Here is a 25227-nt window from a genome sequence, read left to right as displayed (position 1 = left end):
ATTCAGACATGGAGTGATAAGTGGCAAGGAACATTTGTGACACTAAAGTGCTTGGCAATGACCATCTCCAACATGACAGTCTAACCACCTACCCCTGACATTTAATGGCATTATCATCACCATGAACACTCATCATCAACATCATGGGTGTCATCAGTGACCAGAAACTAAACTGGACAAGATGCACAAATACTATGGCTACAAGAGCAGGTCCAAGGCTGGGCTTCCTGTTGCAAGAAAATCATGGCATCCCAAAGCCTTTTCACCATCGACAAGACACATCAGTAGTGTGATGGAATACTCTCCACTTGCCTGGGTGAGTACCCCATCCACTGCCCTCAACATTCATTCCCTCTACCACCAGAGTACAGTGACCGTATATGTACCATCTACAAAACACACTTCAGATGCTCATCTGGATAACCCCAACAGCACATCTCAAATCTGCAGTTTCTATCACCCAGAAGGACAAGGCACAAAACGTGCGACAACACTACCATCTGCATTTTTCCCTCATCATCCTGACTTGGAAACGTGTCACTACTTCTCAGTGCCGCTCCATTTTAATACTGAAACACCTTACTACGCTGAGTTTTTTCACCATCACCTACTCAAGAACAATTAGGAATGGGCAATAAGTGCTGATCTTGTCAGCAACATGCAAATCCTGAAAAATGAATATATTTTTAAAAAATTGCATCATTACAAATCCAAATTGTCAACAGACTTGATGAAATACGAAGAAAACTACTCCTGGAGTATGTTGCTGTTAAAGGTTGTTTAAGTAATCTGATTTTTTTTGCAGCCATCAGAACAGACTATCATCTAGTAATGAATTGCAGGAAATGTACTCCAAAAAGGTTCAGAGTTTAACAACAGGTCAAGAATTGAAAAAAAGAGGGAAAATTCTCTCAGCACAATCTTTTTTTTCTTTTGCATCACAAGACTGGAAGTATGGGTGGTGCCAGAAGACTGCATATATTATTATTTCTACATTCATAGAAAGGGAGAGGGATAAACTCAGCGACTTTAGGCCAGTCTAATGTCAGCGTTGGGGAACTTTTAAAGTCAATAAACCAAGACAAAATTAAATAGTTTTGGTAAAGTATGCACTAATAAATGAAAGTCAGCAAGGGTTTGTTACAGGCAAATCAGGTTTGACCAACTTCATTAAGTTCTGTGATAGAGAGGGTTGATGAAGTCCATGCCTATTTCAAAAGTGGACTTTCAAAAGGCATTTGACGAAGATCCCTTATTAGATATCTTAACAAAGTCAAAATCAGGAATTAAAGGAATAGAGGCAACATGGATACAAAATTATGTACAAGGAAAGGAAATATTAATATAGCACCTTTCATTTCTTTTTCAAGACATCCCAATATGTTTTATGGTCAGTTAAATACTTTTAAAATGTTGTCACTATTATAAAATAAGAAATGCAACAGCTAATTTGTGGAAAGGAAACTTCCACAAACAACACAATAATGATCAGATTATTTTTTTCAGTGATATTTAGATGGGAATACATATTGCCCTGAACATAAAGTTGAGAGGAATGGTGGAAATGTACAGTGACCTTCTCCATGTGTTATTGTTAAACCCACTGTTTTTTTTTTGTCATACATTAATAATCTAGATTTGAGTATATAATTGTTGCTGGTCAAAATTCTTTTCTTCCCTTTGGGTTGACATGGTTAGAGATCTTCCATTCTTCCATGATCTTGATCAATACACTGGCATTACTCCTGATAGGTCTCCTCAAGTTAGACAAGTTGGAAGATAGGCACCAGCCTAAAACCTGAAAACTATTTCTTACAGAACCTTGTGAGAAAGGCAACAACCTATCTGGTACTGTCTTACAAATATCACAATCAACTGTGGAAAGCTATAATCTGCTGGATTATAACAGATTATCTAGTCTGCTTTGGATAGACAACAGTGGAAGAAATGGATTTGCCAGAATAGGCACAAGAGACTTCAATTCACAATAATTATTCTGCAACACATACTAACAAAAGTAAATTAGTATTAGACATTAAAGTTTTAGGTGGACAATAAAATGAAGATCTACAAAGGATTTTTATTGGTTTAATTATCCTTTTATTTGAACAAACAAAATGAGGAAACTCGACTGGAGTGACTCACTGTGATAATTGTAACGCTCACAAGAATGTTTCTATTTATGTACAACCTGCATCAGTATTGTCAGTGAACCTGAAATGATGTCAGATTACAGGAAATCACAATCTCCTGCAGGGAAAGAGATTATGAATAACAATCCAGACACATCAGCATTCAACTGTCCCATAGCCGGTTTACAATGACTAAACACATATTCCCTTATGAACATCTGTATCAATGTCAATGAAATGAAGAGTACACATTAATTAAAAATGATTAACCAATTAAAGTAGCTGCTGGTAAAAAAAAAACAATACGATTAAAGTATATCATATTAATCAAATCAGTCAAACTACTGCTAAATTTTCTGCAATAAACAAATTTAAAATTGATTTAAAGGTGCTGGACAGACTTTCCATACATCAAAAACCAACCTTTAAAAGGCTTTCAGAGAACTCAGTGTGTCTTCATTATTATTATTGTGGACGTTCCCTCTATCTGGCACACAGATGTCAAGAATATGCAATATATCCTGCAGCTTAGAAATATCTGTTTCCATCTTTGTCTTCTCTTTTCCCAAGCATTGTCTATGACTCCACAAATTCCACAGATCTCCAAGATAAAGATAAAACTAACAGTTTGCTATGAGTTAACATATGAGTAAAGACAAGGGAAGGGAAAAATCAACTTGGTATGCTTGCTGCTAAGTGCTGTCAAACAACAACTGAAACTGTACTTCTGATGTTATGCAAGGGCAGGATCAAGCTTAGTTGCAAGTTCCTCTGCTCAAATCAGCACCACCTACAATTAAGCTCACTTTTGATAATACAGACTGCAACACCATATAAATCGCTAACTTCTGGAGAGAAGAAACAGTGACAACAGGGCTAGCATTAAAAGTAAAGAACTATGCAAATCTGATGTAAATTTATTTTTTGACTGCCTTGCTGTTAAGGTTTACACGTTTCAATGTTTTGTAATACTGACTTGATTTCAATTTGAAGAATTCCTCTTTGATCAGATTCCCTTGTAGTCTCTTCGCCATGGATCGTTGGCTTTGAATCCTGTGCCAGGAAGATAGATATTGTTGGAATTAAATAATTTTTTCAAATTAATAATTTCTAGGCAGTAGAAACAATACTGACAAATGAAGAGAGAGCAGGGGCAGGGCAAGGTTCTGAATGCACTCCTATTTCTATTAAAGTTTTTAATTCAGTATTGACCACTTCAAAAAAGGGAAACGGATAAAGGGAATGGGACAATTAATAGGGAAAAGAGTGAGGAGAAGGAGGGGAGTGAAAAGGACATAAAAATGCCATTTTGGAAAGCAATGTTTTTGCTACGGTAAAATAACATGGCACAAATTTACAGAGAGCAGGATCCCCTAACAGCAGTAAGACAAACAACTGGTCAATCTGATTTTGGTTCTGATATGGTTTGAGTTGTTTCCGTCTACACTGCCAAAACTCCCTGCTCCTCCTTAAACTCTGTCATGTTATATTAAACCACTATCTGAATCTCCTGTACCGAGAATAAATTCCCAATTAAAATCTCACCTGAAGAAGAGTTCCTCTAACAATGCAACACTCCCAAAGTACTGCAACAGACAGTTTAGATTATATGCTCATGTCCTGCAGAGGGGTTTGAATCCATAATCTTGTGAAACAAATGGGGCATTTCTATCAACCGTCCAGTTGAGACAAAAAACACAGCGGTGGATAATTATAGTTCTTTACCAAAATTCTCTGGACTCTTGGGCAGGTTCCGGCAGATTAGAAGACAGCGAATGTCACACCACTGTTTAAAAAAAGGACGTAGGCAAAAGGCAGGTAACTATAGGCCAGTTACCTTAACGTCTGTAGTCGGGAAAATGCTTGAAGCTATCATTAAGGAAGAAATAGTGAGACATCTGGATAGAATTGGTTCTATCAGGCAGACACAGCATGGATTCAGGAAGGCAGGTCCTGTTTGACAAACTTACTGGAGTTCTTTGAGGATATAATGAGCACAGTGGATAGAGGGGAACAGGTGGATATTGTATACTTGGATTTCCAGAAGGCGTTCGATAAGGTGCCGCATAAAAGACTTGTACATAAGATAAGGATGCATGGAGTTGGGGATAATGTATTAGCATGGATAGAGGATTGGTTACCCAATAGAAGGCAGAGAGTTGGGATACATGGGTGTTTCTCTGGTTGGCAATCAGTGGTGAGAGGGGTGCTGCAGGGGTCGGTGCTGGGCCCACAACTGTTCTTCATATACATTAATAATTTGGAAGGGGAGACCGAGTGTTGCATATCTAAGTTTGCTGATGACATCAAATTGAGCAGAAAAGCAAATTGTGCAGAGGATACAGAGAGTCTGCAGAGAGATATAGATAGATAAGTGGGCAAGACTCTGGCAGATGGAGTACAATGCTGGTAAATGTGAGGTCATTTACTTTGGAAGGAAAGATAGAAGGTCAGATTATTAATTAAAAAGTGAAAGATTGCAGCATGCTGTTGTGCAGAGGGACTTGGAAGCACTTGTGCATGAATCGCAAGAAATTGGTTTGTAGGTGCAACAGGTTATCAAGAAGGCAAATGGAATGTTGGCCTTCTTTGCTAGAGGGATTGAACTTAAGAGCAGGGAGGTAGGAACATTGTGTCCACAGGTAGGTGAGACTAGAACGAGGGGACATAGCCTCAAGATTCGGGGGAATAGATTTAGGACAGAGATGAGGAGAAATTGCATTTTCCAGAGAGTATTGAATCTGTGGAATTCTCTGCCCAGGGAAGCAGTAGAGGCTACCTCATTAAATATATTTAAGACACAGTTAGACAGATTTTTGCATATCAGATGAATTAAGGGCTATGGGGAAAAGGCAGGTAAGTGGATCTGAATCCACAGTCAGATCAGCCATGATCTTACTGAATGGCAGAGCAAGCTCAACAGGCCAGATGCCTATTCCTGCTCCTATTTCTTCTATTCTTATGTTCTTTGTTGATAACCACATACAAAAAAAATTAAAATAGGCAGTGCATAACTTCCTTCAATTTTATTATGACAAATTCACTGGAATTCTTCTCTGTGGCCTGGCTTGCACATATGAAAACAAACTATTAGTACAGCCACAGGGAAATAAAAGAGGAAACCCTACTTAATTAGACCAATTTACTTCTGTTGTTTACCTGAAACACCGTTTCTTTCTTTGCAGAATCTTCACTAACTTCTTTAAAACAGCCATTTGGATCTTCATTCATAAATATTTGTTCCTTAGCTGTAAGATCAATTCAAGAATTTAGATACCATTGGAAAATAGTGTTGAGTAATTGCCACAATCTTTGCCAAAACTTTGCACCAGCTTTTGAAGAGTGAAATTATTCTGTGGTCCAACCAAAGTTCCTCTGGTAGTGGTACAATAGCTGGTTTGAGTATTGTTACATCTTACCATATGATAAAGGGAATGCAGGGATAACAAATAAAATGGTGCCCACATCACTGATCAGCTCAAAAGTGCAATCAGGCCTAGTCTAGCAATGGCAAAACTGGGCAGCCATCAGCTGATGATCGACTACCTATAGCAGAACAGCCATCTCATTTGCCAATGGAAAATCAAGTTAATTTTCATACACAACTCCATACATGAAAAACAGGCAATGGGTTCCATTGTAAAGCCAGTGACCCATGACTGAATTTCACCAGTTTCCTAAACATCCATCATCCAACACCTGAGGCCATAAATGGAATCCAAATCCTGGACATAACATGGCCGTTAGATCTGCAATATTGAAGTATTATCTAACTAAACAAATGCTGAGAAAAGGCATCACCACCTGGTATGGAGGCTTCAATGTGCAGGATCGAAAGAGGCTGCAGAGGGTTGTAGACTCAGCCAGCTCCATCACGGACACAACCCTCATCGCCATCGAGGACATCTTCAAGAGGCGGTGACTCAAAAAAGCGGCATCCATCATTAAGGACCCTAACCACCCGGGACATTCCCTCTTCACGTTACTACCATCAGGAAGGAGGTACAGGTGCCTGAAGACCCACACTCAACATTTCAGGAACAGCTTCTTCCCCTCCGCCATCAGATTTCTGAACGGTCCATGAACCCATGAACACTACCTCATTATTCCTCTTTTGCAATATTTTATTTATAAGATATCTTTATTAGTCACACATACATCGAAACACACAGTGAAATGCATCTTTTTGCGTAATGTTCTGTGGGCAGCCCGCAAGCGTCACCACGCTTCCGATGCCATCATAGCATGCCCAAAACTTCCTAACCTCTATGTCTTTGGAATGTGGGAGGAAACCCACACAGACACGGGGAGAATGTACAAACTCCTTACAGACAGTGGCCGGAATTGAACCTGGGTCACTGGCGCTGAAAAGCATTACGCTAACTGCTACACTACTGTGCCTGCCCTACTTATTTATTTATTGGGAACTTATAGTAATTTTTATCTCTTGCACTGTACTGCTGCCGCAAAACAACAAATTTCACGACATATGTCCGTGATAATAAACCTGATTCTGCTTCTGATTCCAAAGTCATTGCTTTGCAGGGTTAGAACAATGCAACCAATAGAAATTTGGAGAAACACAAAACACTTTTGACCGTTTTGTACAAATTAGTTCATTTAAGATTCGATCAGACACAACAGTACAACATAACTTGGTTTGCAGAAATGAAAGCCCTCAGGCAGCATTTCACTCAAATTCTAATCTAAACTTACAAGAAACACGAACACTGCCACAGGGGTGACTTTGGCAATCAATACTCGGCAGCCCACAAACTTTGCCGAGCTCACTACATGGCCAGAGTCTAAGAGCAAATCAGACCAATTTGTCACATCACCCTTTTTGTCATGCATTCTGCGCAACAACAACCACTTTTGACTGATGACTGACAGCCACATTGCAAAACCTTCATGATGTGTTATTTAGATTATTTTAAAGATGTCCAAGATGATTTTTAAAATGAGACCTAAATTAATAACCGCAGCATTGAAACAAGTTTCTCACAACCTCTACTGAAGGAATGCCCGACGACCATGGGTCTTTGATCAAGTATCTGGCTTTGTTATTAGTGCCGCCAGTTGCACCTTGCAAATTATATCCCACTTCTAAAGAAGTTTCTTCTTGCCCATTTGTTATCCCCCTTGAAGTCAAAATCACACTGATACATCTTTTCTGTTCATAAATACGTACAAAATGTTGAAAATTGTTGCCAATTATTCTTCCAATCTAAGTCCTATCTAACAAAAGATGATTTCAAGCAAACTGCATCTGCTGCTAATACAAGAACATGCTTTCACCAGCAGCATATGTTCTGAGCCTCATGGCTCAAGCTAATTTAAAGCAGTGGGTAGCTGAACTTTATAAACCAACAAGATCCCAAGTTCTCTCCCTGATCAATGCTAAGTTAGTTCACCTCACCAAGATAGCCCTTGTTTACAACTGACAACTCAAAGCAAGAAAGGGGAAATTAATTTGGATTGCAGTTTAAACTGCAGATGCTAGAAATCTAAAAACAGGAAACACTGGAAACACTTAACTGTTCAAGCAGCATCCGTGGAGAGTGAAACAAAGATATCACTTATTGTAAGGATTCGTATGAATAATGACTATGTGTGAGATCAAAGATGCGGGCTCCAATGGAAGTACAAAGAATGTGGAAAACTGACTGGAAAATACTCTAAATTCATACAGCCATGAAATTACTCACTGATGAGGAGTCTGAATAAGTGACATGGGATTAAGCTTGATTGCAAGGAATTACGAACCAATTCTTCATATAGATAACTAAAAGTATTTCAACAACCCTCCTACAGCTCACGTTTTGTTGTTTTCAACTGCATCACCTTACACCTCCTCTTATAATTAGAACAAACAGAAACATCAAACATCGGTGCAGTATTCAGCAGAGGTTAGGGATTCAGTTACCTGCTCAGATTCACAGTAGGATTAAGGCCATGCCCCATGGGTCCCCACAATATATCCTGTTTATACCATACATTGAAAGTTAATTATGTAAATAAATGTTAAAAACAGCTTGTGTTTAATGATGCAATATATTCCTATGTGGTTTGGCTTCCAGCGCACCTGTTATAGTGGGTGTGCTAAATAGATTAATATAATTCTGGGTTTACAAATTTATTCCTTAAGCAATTCCTTCAAAACAAGATTTTTGAAGAACACATGGGCAAACAACAAATGCCCAGCTATTAGCACGTCGTGCTCATTTAGAGATATATTTCCAAAATCCCATTCTCCACGATCTCTACGATTCTGGTGTCCTGGCTGACAGAATCAAGAACACTCTGAAAATGCCAGTCTTTGTGTGGCACTATTTTTCCTCACTATTATTCATTTTAAAACTTATTGAACATAATAATTTACAGAATTACACAAATTACTTTAAAGCCTACAAGCTGTTACAAAGCCTGGGATGGTTGATCAACACACTTAAAACATAAAGGGAGATAAGAAACTTAGCCAAAAAACTTTGTCAGTCTCATTTTTGAACAGACTTTAGTTTAATCTTAATTTGAAAAATACACCAATAACCGAATAAAATTTCCCTCCTCGAGGGGGAATTTACTTTTGGATGCAAGATTATTTTCTGTCACCTGTTTTAGTCAGAAGAAATATTTTATCAATTCTTAAACATCAGGACATTGTAGTTACAAGGAGAGATGGGACAGGCTGGCTTTTCTTTGGAATGTCGAAGGCTGAAGGGAGACCTGATTAAGATTTATAAAATTATGAGAGGCATAGAGAGGGTAGATAGTCAGAATCTCTTTCCCAGGGTCAGAACGTCAAATACCAGAGGGCATAGCTTTAAGGTGGGGGGGGGGGGGGTAGGGGGAGAAGAGTGTGCAGGGCAAGTTTTTTTTTGTACACAGAGTGGTAGATGCTCGGAGCGCACTGCCAGGAGTGGTGATGGAAGCAGATACAATAGTGGTGTTTAAGTGGCACTCAGACAGACACATGAACATGAAGGGAATGGAGGGATATGGATCATGTGCAGGCAGATGGGATTAGCCTCATTTGGCTTCATGGTTGGCATGGACATCATGGGCCAAAGGGCCTGCCTGTGCTGTGCTGTTCTATTCTCACTGGAATGTAGGCATCTTAGGAGTGAGCTTACAGAGGTTTATAAAATTATGAAGGGCATAGATAGGGAGGATAGTCAGAATTTTTCCCAGGTTGGGGGGGGGGGGGAGGGGGGGGATGGAGTCTAAAATTAGAGGCATAGGTTTAAGGTAATGGGGGAGAAATGTAAAGAAAATACAAGGGGATTGAGAGACAGTGGTGGTTACGTGGAACAAGTAATACCACACTTAAAAAGGCATTTGGATAGGTATGGTGTAGAGGGATATGGGCCTAATGCGAGCAAATGGGATCAGCGTAGATCGGCATTACGGTCGACATAGACGAGTTGAGCTGAAAGGGCCTGTTTCTGTGCTATAAATTCTATGACCTGCCATTTCAGGTTTCTGATGCAAAAAGGCTGCCTCCACTGATCGTGTATAATCAACTGCTTTACAACAAGCAATATAGTCTTGAGTCCCAACAGTACAAATATAAAAAAACACAAAACTCCCAAGTGAAACTATATTGTGATAAAATTACTGGAAAGATTTTAAGTCTGACTGTTTAATAAAGGTTGTGAGAAACCAACAGGTGGATATGTTGAGTAATAATGAAATATCAAAATACTCTGACTGACAGTTATCACAGAAGGTTTACTCATTAACCTTTGATTGCTCTTTTAATTGCAGAATATGACAAGAGGTTCAGAAAAAAATTGACTCAGGGGTTTCCCTCAGGACCACAAATGAAGTCAGACAGATATTATCCATAAGCAGTCCCAAGGAAGTATTATGAGTAACAATGAGTAACACACAGCCTGAGGGGGTGGTGGAGGTAGGTACTTTCACAACATTAAGTATTTAGATGAGCACCTGAAGCCCAGCATAGAAGGACATAAACCAAGTACTGATTAGCACTTGATGGTTAGCATAGACACAATGGGCCAAAAGACATCTTTTCCCATTGTTGTATCATCACTGATTCAAAGATGATCTAACAGAAGTGTGAGAGTTCTTTAATCTAATAGGCCACAGTCATTCAAGATGGTAGAACAGGACTCATCACCTTGCTGGGAAACGCAAAATGGGAATAAATTCCAGCCTTTCCAGTGACCATCACTTCCAGGAGAAAAAATTTTAAAGTTGCATTTTTGATTTCAGACTTCCTATTACCAACATCAAGTGGAATTTTTCTGATACATTCAAAACCACTCAGTGGGTTTCACTCTTCACTCAGTGGGTGAGGTTACAGATCAGTGGCTATCTGTAAACAGCAGTAAGAGGAAGATACACTACCTGATAAACCAGATCACTTCTGCCCAGGGCTTCTTTTGCCTGCCTGCAAACACAACAGTATTGTATGCATACACTGCAATCAACATGCAACCCACTGAGTAAAAGAGCGAAGAGTGTGAGGTGCTCTTGACTCAGAGTGAAGAATTTAACTAAAATTTCCTGTGAAATTCAATGAAGTTTTGCACGGTGCACTGCAAACTGAACAGTATCAAAGAAATGCAATGGTGTGTGTTACAAAAAACAGTAAAATACATTTAAAACATTTGTAAACAGTAATTTATTATGTGAAATGTTCAATGGCATTACCTCACATAAAACACTGCTGTTTAAGAACATTTGAAATGTATTTAACACTTTTTGGTCCCTTGGTTTCTTATTTACTCTGATATTTGTTGCTCTTTTCATACGATTTGATTCCAATTCACCAATTCTCATTTACTCTACAATTTCTTTCTTAATCTTTTATATCTCATAGGATAGGGATATAGTACAGGGCTTGCTGCTTACAAAAGGCCTAGATGAAAATTAAAATAAAACTGCATATTCTGGAAATCTGAAATAAAACAGGAAATGCTAGAAACACTCAGCAGGTCAGGTAGCATCCACAGAAACAGTCAAGGCCTCAGTTCTGATGCCCTTTGTCAGATGCATTAGATGCCCAGTCACCTTCAAAACACAGTCATCAGCTCACACTTTCAACAAACTATAACCCAAAAAACTGAGATAAAGTGCACGAAGGTTATTAACATGTGCTACAGGATGTCCCTCTCCAGCAAGACCTAATTCATAAGTCAATGGTAAAACCAAATAATTGCAATTTCAGATGAAAATTAATATAAATTATTGCAGGTCAAACTCAGGAGATTAATTAATTTATTAGCAAAGATTACACAGGTTTACAGGATTATAAATTAGAGTAACAGGCTGTGTGTGCAAAATTTTCACTAACTTGACAGTGAAAGTAGGAAAGACATTTAAAAACTGGTTGTGTGGGTCTTCTAACAACCAGAACACAGGAAGTTAACTAAAATACAGAGCTATATAGAGAGAGAGGGGACATTCTTTTTTTAAAGAACCAACCTACTCATCCGAAACAGTCAAAAAGAGACAACATCTACAACGCAAACCACACTTGAGAATACACTGTGAATTTTTTTCAAACTTTCAATCAGCACCACTGCATTGTCGACATAACAAGAACGCAACTCCTCCAATGCATTGTCTCCTCGTCCAAACTTCCACAAATAAAAGGAAGTTTATCTGACTTTGTTCCCATTCGTCAGAAAGCTCAAGCAAAGAAAGTGACCTGGTCACAGGTCAGTGGCTATCTGTAAACAGCAGTTACAGAAAGAGGAAGATACACTACCTGATAAACCAGATCACTTCTGCCCAGGGCTTCTTTTGCCTGCCTGCAAATACAACGGTATTGCATGCATACACTGCAATCAACATGCAAATTAAAACTCAAATAACCTGGCACCCTCAGGATTGTGGCAGTGTCAGACGAGCAGAGTTTCCAGACTATTATTTGATGTTACTCTATTACCCCAATGTACTATTATTTCATTTTAGTTTAGAAAACATGTTATAGGCCGTCCCCAGGTAATGAACGTGCTACTTTTGGACAAGCTCACATATTACTAAATTCAAAAGTCCTGTGTATCTACATATGTTTGCTCCTATGAAAGGCAAAACTAGTTTCCTCCCTCTCTTATCAGTCTTATGTTCTTTCTTATCAGTTTTATGTGCTTTTGATACCATTCTGTGGAGGTGTGGTTACCATAGTGAGTGATTTTTGCATATTTTCCTTCTTATGGACAAAATCAACTAACGGACATCTATAAAAACATGTTAGTTTTCCAGGGATGGCCTGTACACAATATCATAACAAACTCTCCAGTGAATCTGGAGAATTTGAAAGAAGACCTAGCAACTTTCAGTCTGTATGTTTTAGGCGCACACTCCAGACCCAGCTCTGACCACACACCTGGCCCACATCATGGGCCCTAGCTCCGGCTGCAAATCCACTTGTGTAGCCGACTCTTAGTAATCCCTACCTTGACCCCAGTTCAGGCTGCACACCTGGCCCATACTCCCAGTAATTTATGACAGATCCATAGATAACAAGGACTTAGTGTACTAATGAGTGAGCCATATGCCGAATCATTGGAATTTCTGAACAACTGGATACCACAATATCAGAGTTTTACTTTAACTTGCAATTATAAACAAAGAGCAAGGAGGAAGGATTAGAGTAGAAGGATCTGAACACGTTAACACAACAAACTGCACACTAAAATCATTGCATATATTGTGAGTGCTGACCACAGAAGCAGGGGAATTTTCCCAGAGCACAGTTTCTCAACATCCACCCACATTCTCAATGTGACGCCCATTATTCCCATACTCATCCTCTTATAATAAAGGCCAACATACCATTTGCTTTCCTAATCACTTGCTGCACCTGCATGTTGACTTTTAGTGACTTTCACCCACGTCCCTTTGAACATTAGCCAATCTTAAAAAAATATTTTTAAAAAATACTCTGCTTTTCTATGTTGTGCATTATTTTTCATGTTATATCCCATCTGCCATATCCTTGCTTACTCACTCAGCTCATCCATTTCTCCTGAAGCTCCTTTACATACAATCCCACCTATTTTGTTTTATTGTCAGCAAATTTGGAAATATGACAATTGGTCCCTTCAGCTAAATTGTTGATATAGATTATGAAAAGCTAGGTCCAAGCACTGATTCCTGTGGAATCCAACTAGTCACAATTCCCCAACCAGAGAAAGATCCATTTATTCCTACCTCTTGCTTTCTGCCCAATAACCAATTTTCAATCCATGTCAGTATATTACCCCCAATTCTGTATGGTCTAAAATCAAAACAGAAAATGCTGGAAAAACCCAGCAGGTCAGGCAGCATCCATGGAAAAAGAGACACTTAACAGTTCAGGGTTCTGATATATGACCCAAAATATGAACTGCTTTCTTTCTGTAGATGCTGCCTCATCCACTGAGATTTTCCAGCATTTTCTGTTTTTACTTCAGATTTCCAGCATCTGAAGTTTTTTTTGATTTTCACATGCTCTGACCTTGCTGTCCAACCTCCTGCGTGGGGCCTTCTGAAATTCCAAATACACAAAATCTACTGGTTTCTCCCTTATCTATTCTACAAGTCATATCCACAAAGAACTCCAGTGGATTAGTCAAACATGACTGCCCTTTCATATATCCACGATGACTCTGTTCAATCCTATTATGTTCTGTTATTATATCTTTGTTGCAGATCCTAGCATTTTCCCTACTATTGCTGTTCAGCCAGTAGCTCAGTAATCCCCACCTCCCTTTTTGGATCATGAACTCATTGTATTGGCTATTTCTATCAGTATCTCTTTCAAAACTCTGGATTATAGATAGTCAGTTCCTTAGCATTTATTGGCTTTTAGTCTCATAAACTTATCTAGTATTTTTTTTTAAATTAATACTTAATTCCTTCAGTTTCTCATTCTTGCTAAAGTCTGGATTTTTTGGTATTTCTGGCAAGTTTTTTTGTCTTCTTCTCTGAAGACAGGCATAAAGTAGTTATTTAGTTCCTCCTCCATTTCCCTTATTCTCCATTATAAATTCTCCAATCTCTATAGAGAGAGATCCACATTTGCACTCACTAGTCTTTTGCTTTACACATCCCTATATATTTTTTCTTGCCAGTTTACTTTCTCATTTTAATCAATGTATTGGTCTACCTTCGCTGAGTTTTAAAATGTTTCCAGTCCTCAAGTCCACTGCTATTTCTGTCAACTGTATAAGTCTCTTCCTTGCATATAATACTGCTGTAGACACTTAACTGTTGCATAACTAACTTTCATGGTGAAAACCCACCACTATCACCAACCCCAAGCCAAGGTCTTTGTAGCCCCTGATATTGCTTGAGAAGACTTATAAACAATTGATTCTTCTGCTAATGAGGAAATCACCTAACACAACAAATTTGACCCTTCGGAGAGCTGCTCCTTTATTTTTAAAAGTGTGAAACTTTTATGCAAGGTGGTGAAGCGCACCACCCCTCCCCATCCAGATATTCCACTACAAGTATTAAATGTCCCGCTAACAGTCCAGGATTAGTACCTCTGCCTGTGCCCACATGACTTATTACCTTGGGGGAATTCAGGGCAAATCTCCTAGCTAATAAAAGTCTCATTCAGCTCTGCAAACCCCACCCATAAAGCAATTTCTCAGTGTCAGTAGGGAATAAATGGTATTAGAAGTTTTTGGGATTCACAACTATTTCATATCCCCTGCAAATGTTAAGTGTAACTTTAATTTCTCCTGTCAGCCATGTACGGATTATCTTCCCATTGGTTTTTGTGCCCTGAAGAATACATCTTTTCTGCAATTATACATTGTTTTTTTTAAATGCCAACCATTGCCTGTCCATCATTATACCTTTCAATGCGTTTTCCCAATCAACAACAGGCAACTTTCCCTTCCCTTTGTTTAGATTTAAGACCCTAGTTTAATCCAAAACTAATTCCCTTTCAAACTCTCTGTAAAATACTATCATGTTATGACCATTCTTTCCTCATAGCCCCCTTACCAATTTATCAATTAACCATTTCTCATTGCACAAGATAAGATCCAAAAAAGCCTTGAGTTGGATTCTCAACATATTAATCTGGAAAACCATCTTGTATACATTCCATGATTTTACCTACACTTTATCATTGTTAATTTAATTTATCCAGTCTATTCTTACTGATTGTCCAAGTCCCCTTGCATTACATCTTCAGTTTCCTGATTTATGCCATGCCAATATTACAACAACTATTTGATGGCCTTTAAATAACTTCTACCAATATTTTCTGGTCTTTGCCGTTTCTCAGTTTGGCCCAATGGCTTCTAATTTTACATAGTGGGCTGCTGGGCCAAGATAGTTTCTCATTGCCGTACTGATTTCATCCCTCATTAATAGCACTTACGGTCTCCTTTTCCATTTTGCCTGTACTTCCTAAATTGCAAATACCATTGAACATTCAGCCACCGAACTTTGGTCATCCCACAGCCATTTCTCTACAAATGGAAATCAGATCAAACCCACTTATTTTTAATTGTACGATTAATTCATCTACCTTGTTGCAAATGCAACAAGCATTTAGATACAACCACTTGAATTTTATAATTTTAACATTTTCCTTACTTTGACCCCTGTTGATGCTTGCCTTCCTACTACTGCTTATTCCACTTTCTACTTTCCTCGCTCATTCAGGTTGTGGATTCATCACGTGCAACAAAATCTTCATACACACTTCAGTGCAAGACTGAAGCGCTGTATGACTGGAGACCCTATTTTTCAGATGAGAGTAAGTAAACTGAGGCTCCATCTGCTCTCTCTGATCTGGAAAATGAATTTCCATGAATTCATCCTCCACCTTACTGCTGCAATAATCCAACAGCCTCCCTTTGATAAAGCCCAATGTCATTGCTAATTTATATACCTCGCTCAACATTACCAAAATAGATATCTGATCATTACCACATAGCTGTTTGTGAGAATGGACTGTGAACAATTAGGCTGCCACTTTTCCTATATACCTCTGACATACTTCAATAGCTCCAAAGTGCTTTGCAAATTCCCAAAAGAGATTTGCAGTGTGATTATAAAGATGAATACTTCTGACTTTCTTTTATCAACTTCTTTTCTTGGGATTGCAAATGTCCTTTCTACTAAGATAAGGAATCTATGCAGAAAAGGAAGGTCCCTAGGAATAAATTCCAAGATAGCAACTTAAAAATAGTTGTAAAGGAAATTGTTCAGGCACTGAGCTCCTGATAACCATATAGCAAACCATGTTAAATAATACACATACATTGAGTCTTAGGCAAGGAGAGGAATATGAATCATAGAGTCATACACACAGAAACATGCCTTTCATACCATCGAGTCCACACCAACTATCAGCACCCATTTTACGTGAATGCCTTTTTTTATTTTCCCCACATTTCCATCAACTCCCCCTTGATTTTATCGCTCACCAAACACTAGCATCAATTTACAGTAGCCAATTAACCTACCAACCCATATGTCTTTGGAATGCGGGAAGAAACTGGAACACCCACACAATCAGAGAGAGAACATGCAAATTACACACAGAGGGCACCGGAGTTCAGGATTGCACTGGGTCACTGAAGCTGCAAAGCAGCAGTTCTACTAGTTGGATGACTGTGAGTCTGAGTCAGAATTCTTCATGTTCCAAAACCAGTTCAGAGAGGTCAAATGAGATATTCAAAGGCAGTTAGCATCTGTCATAGAACACTACACCAATAATACCAGATGTGCATAAAATCATGAGGGGTATAGATAGGATGAATGCACACACTATTTTTCCCAGGGTTGGGGAATCAAGAACTAGAGGACGTAGGTTTAAACAAGAAAGCCAAGATTTAATAGGCACCTGAGGGGCAACTTCTTCCACACAGATGGTGGTACATATACAGAATGAGCTGCCAGAGGAAGTGGACGAGTTAGGTACAACAACAACAACATTTAAAAAGACATTCAGACAGGTACATGGATAGGAAAGGTTTAGAGGGATATTGGGTCAAGCACGAGGAAGTGGGACTAGCTTAGATGGGCATCTTGGTTGGCATGACGAGTTGGGCTGAAGGTCCTTTTTCCATGCTGTACAAGTCTAATATATTAATGTGTTGGATAATACAGTGACAACCACAGATTCAGTTCTTGACCACAGCAATTCCCAATTGTAAGAACTCAGGAATTTCATCCATCCAGAACCTTATTGCAGGCCACTTGTACAAATCTTAATACCAGTTATCAAACAAGTTTGTGGTGGTATTGCATAAAGAATTGAATGATAAAGTGAAAATAAATATTTTTGGTATCATTAATATTTTTTCCTAACAGGGCCACTCAGTGACGATCTGCATCACTCAGGGTCTACCTATAGGATGCCCTGATAGATTCTGAGAGGTGGAACTTTCCCTTCCATTAAAGTTCTCAAAGCCCAACAACACAAAATCACATCAAAACATAACTTTGTTTATAATTATTTCTTAAAGAAAAATAAGTAAAAAAAAATCAATAGCTAAACTTACTTTACTTATCGTTTCCATCTAAAGTACAATAATCCCTATTCAGCTCAAATGGGTTGCCATTCCGACACGAGGACTGGCTGGTGCATGATCAGAGAAAGGGATTCTGCACCGCATTTCTGGAGTATCCCAATGTGATTGGGTCCTGCTGCTGCACTGCTGGCAGAAATAATTGTGTTCATCAGCATTTGCAATCCTCCGTGCATTTCTTGGCATCTATTCGGGGTAGAGCAGCCATGTCATGGGATACCGATTGAGTTTCGAGTCAGTGTGTTTACTTTTATCTTGCTCCTCAGTAAATGAAGAGAGGAAGTGAATTTTATTGGCTGTACTGCATCATCCTAGATGCTATTCAGCAAAAGTGAAACGGATAGTGTTCTTTTGCTTGCACTCCATGTGAAAAAAAATCACTATGGTGGGTGCACAATTGAATATAAGAAAACAGGACAAGGAGCCCACTCAACCCATACAAGCCCCAGGCCTTATCTCCTCTTTTATGCCAGCTCCCCACAGCCCTCAATGCCCTGAATTTTCAGAAATTTACTTCCTCTTTAAATCCCCCAGTGATTTAGCCTTCATTCCTGAGTACTGACTGGGACTTTCTTAGTGCCCGGGGCTTAGATGGGGCAGAATTTGTTGGGTACATCCAGGAGGGTTTCTTAAAACAATATGTAGATAGTCCAACTAGTGAAAGGGCCTTACTAGACCCTGCACTAAGGAAATGAGCCTGGTAATCGAAGTTTCAGTAGGGGAATATTTTGGGAACAGTGATCTGATTGGGAACTGCAAATTTTAAGATAGTTATGAATAAGCACAAGGATAAGACTGGTCCTCAGGTGAAAGTCCTAAACTGGGGGAAAGCATTCTATGTAACAGCCAGTTTTCAATCCATCTGAACACTCTTCTTCCAATACCTTGTGTTCCTAATTATGCAACAGCCTCTTTTGTGCCACCTTGTACTATATTTACATTTCCAAAAAGCATTTGACATCTACAGGTTCCGCTCCATCAACTCCCCATCACATCCATAAAGAATACAAGCAAATTTGTCAAACATGATTTACCTTTCATAAAACCACATTGACTAGGTTTGATAATATTCGTCTTTATTCAATGATTACAAATTTCCTCTTTGATTACTGATTCTAGCATCTTGGCAACAATAGACGTTAAATTAACATTTCTTATATGGCTAAACCACTGAACCAGGTATCCTTTTTCATTCAACACACACAAAGTGCTGGACGAACTCAGCACGTCAAGCCGCATCAATGGAGGGAAATACAGTCAACGCTAAGGGTCTTGACCCGAAATGACCGTTTATTTCCCTCCCTAGATGCTGCCTGACCTGCTGAGTTCCTCCAGCACTTTGTGTGTGTTGCTCCAGATTCCAGCATCTGCAGAATCTCGTGTATCCTTTTTCAGTCTGTGCAATTCACCATCTCGGGCGACTGCTGTAGCCAGCCCAACGAGAAAGCTAGTCTGTGAACTAATGTTTACTGGAGTTTATGCACAGGCTGCCAAAATCCACTTTTCCTCATACAAGTCTCCAACACAGCCACCCCCACAGAAAGCTATTTCAACGATACTGGTATTCACTTCAGCAGCAATTCTAACCAATAATTTTTGCTGTCAGAATCACAAAGAATTCTTACAAAGTAACTGGACACTGGATGGAAGAGCAGCTTAATTCAAAAAAATGTAATGCTCCTTAGTTATCTACAGGAAATAACCACAATTAACCTTTACGCATTTTGCTTTAATAGTTCCGTTTGTAGCAAATGTCTCACCCAAAACAACTGATTTCATACCTACATGTCATCACAATACATCACTGATTTTTGCAAATCATTTAAAAATCGCTTACAATACCTGATTTCCTAGTTCTAGATTCTCCCACAAGAAACATCCCCTCCACACCCACCCTGTTAAGGCCCTTCATGATTATATTTGTTTCAATCAAGTCCCCTCTCACTCTTTAACTCAAGCCTAGCTTATCAAACTTTTCCTCATAAGATAACCCACCTAATTTCAGCAATCAGTCTAGAGTCATAAATTCAGAGAGATAAAGCAGAATAACAGGCCCTTCAACCCAAGAAATCCACACCAATCATTAATCACCCGTTTACACTAATACTACATTAATGCAATTTTTAATTCTCCCCAAAGTCTCATCATCTTTCCCCAGATTGTACCATTCACCTAAACTCTACGGGCAATTTTTGAAGCCAATTAACCACCAACCAGCATGTCTTTTGGACATGGGAGGAAACCAGAGCACCAGGAGGAAACCCACACTGTCACAGAGAGAATGTGCAAACTCTACACAGACAGCATGCAAGGTCAGGAAAGAACCCATTTCTCTGGCGCTCTAATGCAGCAGTTCTACTAGCTTTGCCACAGTTCTGCTCTTCTTGTCTGGTACACATTCTCTGAACTGCTTCCAATGGATTTACATCCTTTCTTCAAATAAGACCACCAATATTGTTCACAGAACTCTAATGTGATCTTGCCAATGACATCATCATCATATGTTTCCTTTTAATATTATCTCACAGCATAAGGAGGTGGCCATTGAGCCTATGCCTTGCAGAGCATACCCAGTAGTTCCATTCCCCCACTTATTTCCCTGTAACCTATTCTCTCTCACACATCCATCAACTCCACCTACACTAGGGATAATTTACAGTAGCCAATTAACCAAACAAACAGTACATCTTTGGGATTTGGGAATAACCTGGAACTCCCATGCGAAACCCATAGGTCACAGGTAGAATGTGCAAATGCACTGACAGCACCAGAGATCAGGATCAAACCTGCTGTGATGCAGCAGTACTACCTGCTTACACCACTGACTGCCCTCAGGATCACAGACGACTTGCTTCCATTTTTACTTCTGGGCTCTTAAGTGTTTAAAATGGGAGCAGCAAGCTATTCCACAGTTAAGCAAAAGTCATTTTATTCCACAGGTGGGGCGGGTGGTGCCTGATGAGGCAAAAAGATGGGTGATTTTTGGGATGCTCTGCTTCTTCTGCCACTTACACGGGGCCTCTCAATACCATCCTGGATGCTCATTTTCCACTTTGAGCAGTCACGAGACAGAGATTCCCAGGATTCAAAGGAAATTGCATTGTATGATCTTTCTACTTCTGTATTCAATTCTCTCAGCAATAAATGATAATGTTCCATTGGGTTTCCTCATTATTTGCTATACCAATATGCAAGCTTTTTGTGAATCATGCATTAGGACAGTGAAGATACTTCTACACCTCAGAGCTTTGTGATATCTCACCATTTAGATAATACCCTTACTTTTTATTTTTCCTGCAGAAAGTGGGTCATGTCACATTTTCCCCACAGTACACTACATTTGCCAGGTCACTGCCCACTTTCTTAATCTATTTCTATCCTCATGACAACATAATTTCCTCCTTATCTTTGCATCATCAGCAAATTTAGCTACCATAGCTTCAATGCCTTCGTTCAGTTCACTTATATAAATTGCAACAAGTTGGGGCACCAGCATCAATCCCTATGGCACACAACTCATTACATCTTGCCAACCAGAAGATGACCCATTTCTCCCTATTCTTTGTTCTTGTTAACCAGTCAATCTTCTACCCATGCTAAAATGTTGCTTACACAATAAGGCTATACTTTCTGCAACAACCTTTGATGAGACACCTTATCAAAAGGTTTCTTGAAATCGAAGCACAGTACATCCATCGGTTTGCCTTTATCTTCAATGCATGTTACTTCTTCAAACAACTCTGATAAATTAATCAAACATGTTCTCTTTTTACAAACCATTTGGAATTTGCCCGATTACCTTGATTTTTTTTAAATGCCCTGCTATAACATCTTTAACAATAGCTTATAACGTTTTTCCTACAACCAATGTTAAGGTAATTAGCCTATAATTTCCTGCTTTCTATGTCCCTCCCTTTTTTCAATAAAGGAATTACATTTGCTATTTTCCAATCTGATGGAACTTCCCCAATTCTAGGAAACTTTAGAAAATGAAAAGCAACACATCTACTATCACATTGCCACTTATTTTAAACCCTGGAATGAAGTCCATCGGGGCCCACAGACTTGTCAGTCCACAGCTCCAACAATGTGCTTAATGACACAGCATCAGTGATAAAATTTTTCTGAGTTCCTCCTTTTGTTCCAATTCCTAATTTACAATTATTTCTGGGATATTACTTGCATCCTCCATACTGACACAAAATATCTTTATGATTCATCTACCATCCGCTTATTTTTCACTATTTCTAAACTCGTTTTCTATAGATCAATGCACACTTTAATACTTTTTATTAAATATCTATATAAACTCACTACCTTTATAGTTCTCTCTAGTTTTATCTCACATTCTGGATTTTCTTCTATTTATTTGTTACTCTTTTTTATATTTTGGCCAATCTTCTGCCCTCATAGTTGCCCACATTTGTTTAAAATACTAGCCTTAGACCCGTTCTTCTCTCCCTGAAATTGAATGTAAATTTCATCCACATAATGATTAATTCTACCTCGGGATACCTTCACAATGAGGTCATTAATTAATCCTTTATCATTGCACAAGACCAGGTCATGTATAGCCTACCATCCAGACTGTGCCATTCTAATGGAACATAGACCATTACAGCACAGTACAGGCCCTTCAGCCCACAATGTTGTGCCAACATTTTATCCTGCTCTAAGATCTATCTAATCCTTCCCTCCCACATAGCCTTCCATTCTTCTATCAGTCAAGTGGCTAAGAGTCTTTTAAATGTCCCTAATAAACTATCCAAAATTATTATGAACTATTCAACCAGGTTATCTTGGCATATCTGATTTTTGCAGTCTAGTGTCGATTAAAATGTCCTATGATTATTGTCATGCCTTCCTAACAAGCTTCCTTTCAACTCTCTTCTACTTTGTGGTTACTGTTGGAAAACCACTCCCACAAGTGACTTCCTGCTTTTATTATTTTTCATCTTCACACTAGCTGCTTCTCCAACCTTAGTTTCCTGAACTTAGGTCATCCCTTTATTCTCTGCAAAGACCATCATCAATTAATACAGCCAGTCATCACCTTTTCCTTGCTTCCTGTCCTTTCTAAATGTCAAGTACCCATCAATATTCACAACCCGTTCCATGTTATCCTCCAGTCATGGCTATAAGATGCTTGTTTCTATTTGTGCACTCAGTTCATGTTTTGTTTTGAATGTATTTACATTCAGGTACAGAGCCTCTAATTTTACTCTAACCTTAATCCACAAATTTGTACTCTCCACCACAGTTTTTTTTTGTCTTTTCCTACATTAAAACCTTTTCCCTGTTCCTTGGTTTGGGTTTAATCGTCAGCTACAGTCAAAAAAAGCAAAGGAAATTCTAAAAGGAAGGCAAAACCATCCATCTACTATCAAGTAATCAAGGAAATCAGGTATTATGAAGACAGTGCTGGAAAATGGTGCTGTGATCTTGACGAATTGTGGATCAAACTTGAGGCCACACAACATACTTCCATTCACGTCTCTTACACTCTTGCTTGTGAATTGGTTCCTCAATGATTTGGTCCAAAATAGAACTATCACCCACTCCATATCATTTTTGCTAACTTCACTTGACCAATCTATGTGCCATTCTTGGTGTTGCTTTCTACAGTTTTCTTGGAGTTGTCACACAGTGAAGATCATAACATTCTACTCTACACTGTAAGCCTGAGGGAACTCCTTGATAACTAGGAGGAGAAAACATTGGTTTGCAGTACAGCTTTCTACTGGGCTACCTTCTGCGGTCACCTGAATTGATGGACTCTGCAGAATGAAAATGGATACTTCTTTTTCCCCACCACTGTTTCTCAAATCCAGACTTATGCTGAACTTTGGCTTTAAGTTGCAAGTAGACCTGCCCTTTTTTTCCTTTTGACACATGATGCTTCAAGTTCAGAAGTGCTGTGTCTTTTTTATTAATCAGACCCTGGATCTCCTGATCAGTTTCATCAAACGTTGTCAGGTTGTCCAAAAGGCACTGATTAACTAAAACAAAAATCACTTTAAATATCTCAAGCATCTCTCAATGAAGGTCTACATTGTTGATGAGATTCACAAATGCCTCCAGTGCACTAGCACATTCATTATCTGACCAGGGTCTCAAGCTCACGGTCAGCCAAGCACCACTAGTCCCCAGTCTTCTGTATGCTTCCAAGTCAGAGACAACCTACAGGAGGCACCTCAGAGCACTCAAGAAATATTATCAAAGTCATCTCCACGATAACTTATGGCATTATCCTAAGGAGGTTGCACAATACAATGTTTGTGCCTGCTAACACAATGTTTGTCTGGGTGCTGTTTGACTACTCAGGAGTTTTATTCAAAATTTAATTTACAGTTCATCTTGCTGCTCATCTGGTTCTGTCTCCACCACTCCTCATGATGGCATCCAGTATAGGTGCGACAGATGTTGGTTTATTTGTAAATAAACGGGCAAGTAGATATAATATGGAAACAAGCAGATTTAAAGAATCGACTGGGGGTGGTGCTGTTGGTGGCAAAGACAGAGCATAGGGGAATTTAGGACATAACAAAAGGAGGAGAGAATAATATAAAAAATGCCAATTATACAATCCAGGAGGAAGAAAAGTAGTAAATTGAAAAGGCATTTATTTATGGGAGATGCCATTCATCTCCCACATCCTGTGGCACCTTTTGTTTAGGTGGTCAGCAGACACAGCTTCAATTCCTTATTCTGCCAAGCGTTTCATTCAAAGAGAGCCCTCAGCTAATGGTTGTAGAGAGCTTCCTAGTTCAGAAACTCACCACGTTAATTAGCTAAGCACCACAAGTTCTCCTCAGTGATTTCATGGATTGTCTCGCAGCTCATAACACAGTGATACTTGGAGACCAATAAATAACAGGAAATTTGGAAAACTGAATTGCTTAGCACAATACAAAACCACACAATAAATTTGTTAGCAATACTTCTTAAAAAAATAAAAAATGTTTTTAAGATGATTCATGAAATCCTACAATCATATAATTAGACAACATATTTACAAGTAATCATAAGGTTAGGTTTGACCTCAGGTTCTGCTAACAGGACAGAAAATTACCTACATTTTCACCTGGTTCTTAAGGCCTCAGTAACTTTCATTGATAGGGCCATGACAACTGATTAGCAAGGGCTCCATTATTTACAAATGTCATTGAGAAAATTTGATGCAATCTGAACAAACATGATTGCAACACTACCTTGTCATTGCCCACCAGGAAGTTAGTCATGATAATGTCAGTTTCTTATTCAAGAAAAATAAAATAATGAGCAATGTTCATGTGTTTCTTTTCTCCTCCTGTTCAGTATTCTTCCTTCCTTCAAGCAAACGCCTCAAAATTAAAAATACAAATTAATGAAAGAAAAGCTAATACTAGGAACAAATCTGAATTATGAATTCTGTTACAAATTAAATGAGGGCATCAGTATACATCTGCAGTTGCAGTGTGTCAGGTAAAAGCAATTTTTTTAAAGAAGAAATTGGCAGGTCAACAAGAAAATTCATGTGTTGGTTCAACGATTATTCTCCTCGCAGTAAAAATATTTTGACAGGATAAAACTGACTG

The 25227-nt window shown here is 38.8% G+C and overlaps 1 protein-coding gene across 7 annotated transcripts in view; it reads right to left on the bottom strand.

The window, feature by feature from the left end:
• Positions 1–25227, bottom strand: part of znf438 (zinc finger protein 438) — a 210621-nt gene that overhangs the window by 110168 nt on the left and 75226 nt on the right. For 6 of the 7 annotated variants that reach the window (XM_052016543.1, XM_052016539.1, XM_052016546.1 and 3 more), the window contains exons 2-3: positions 5292–5380; positions 3109–3185 (exon numbers count right to left, since the gene is read on the bottom strand). In XM_052016543.1, coding sequence (XP_051872503.1) covers positions 3109–3185; positions 5292–5363 — 149 coding nt within the window. In that variant the 5' untranslated portion in view covers positions 5364–5380. Of the gene's footprint in view, positions 1–3108; positions 3186–5291; positions 5381–25227 lie in introns of those variants that run through there. The other variant, XM_052016545.1, reaches the window with a different exon arrangement.

Source organism: Pristis pectinata, chromosome 5 (genome assembly GCF_009764475.1).
Source record: "Pristis pectinata isolate sPriPec2 chromosome 5, sPriPec2.1.pri, whole genome shotgun sequence".
NCBI classification, from domain to species: domain Eukaryota; kingdom Metazoa; phylum Chordata; class Chondrichthyes; order Rhinopristiformes; family Pristidae; genus Pristis; species Pristis pectinata.
Note: the sequence above shows the minus strand (reverse complement) of the source record. Positions and strands in the feature narration are given on the sequence as shown.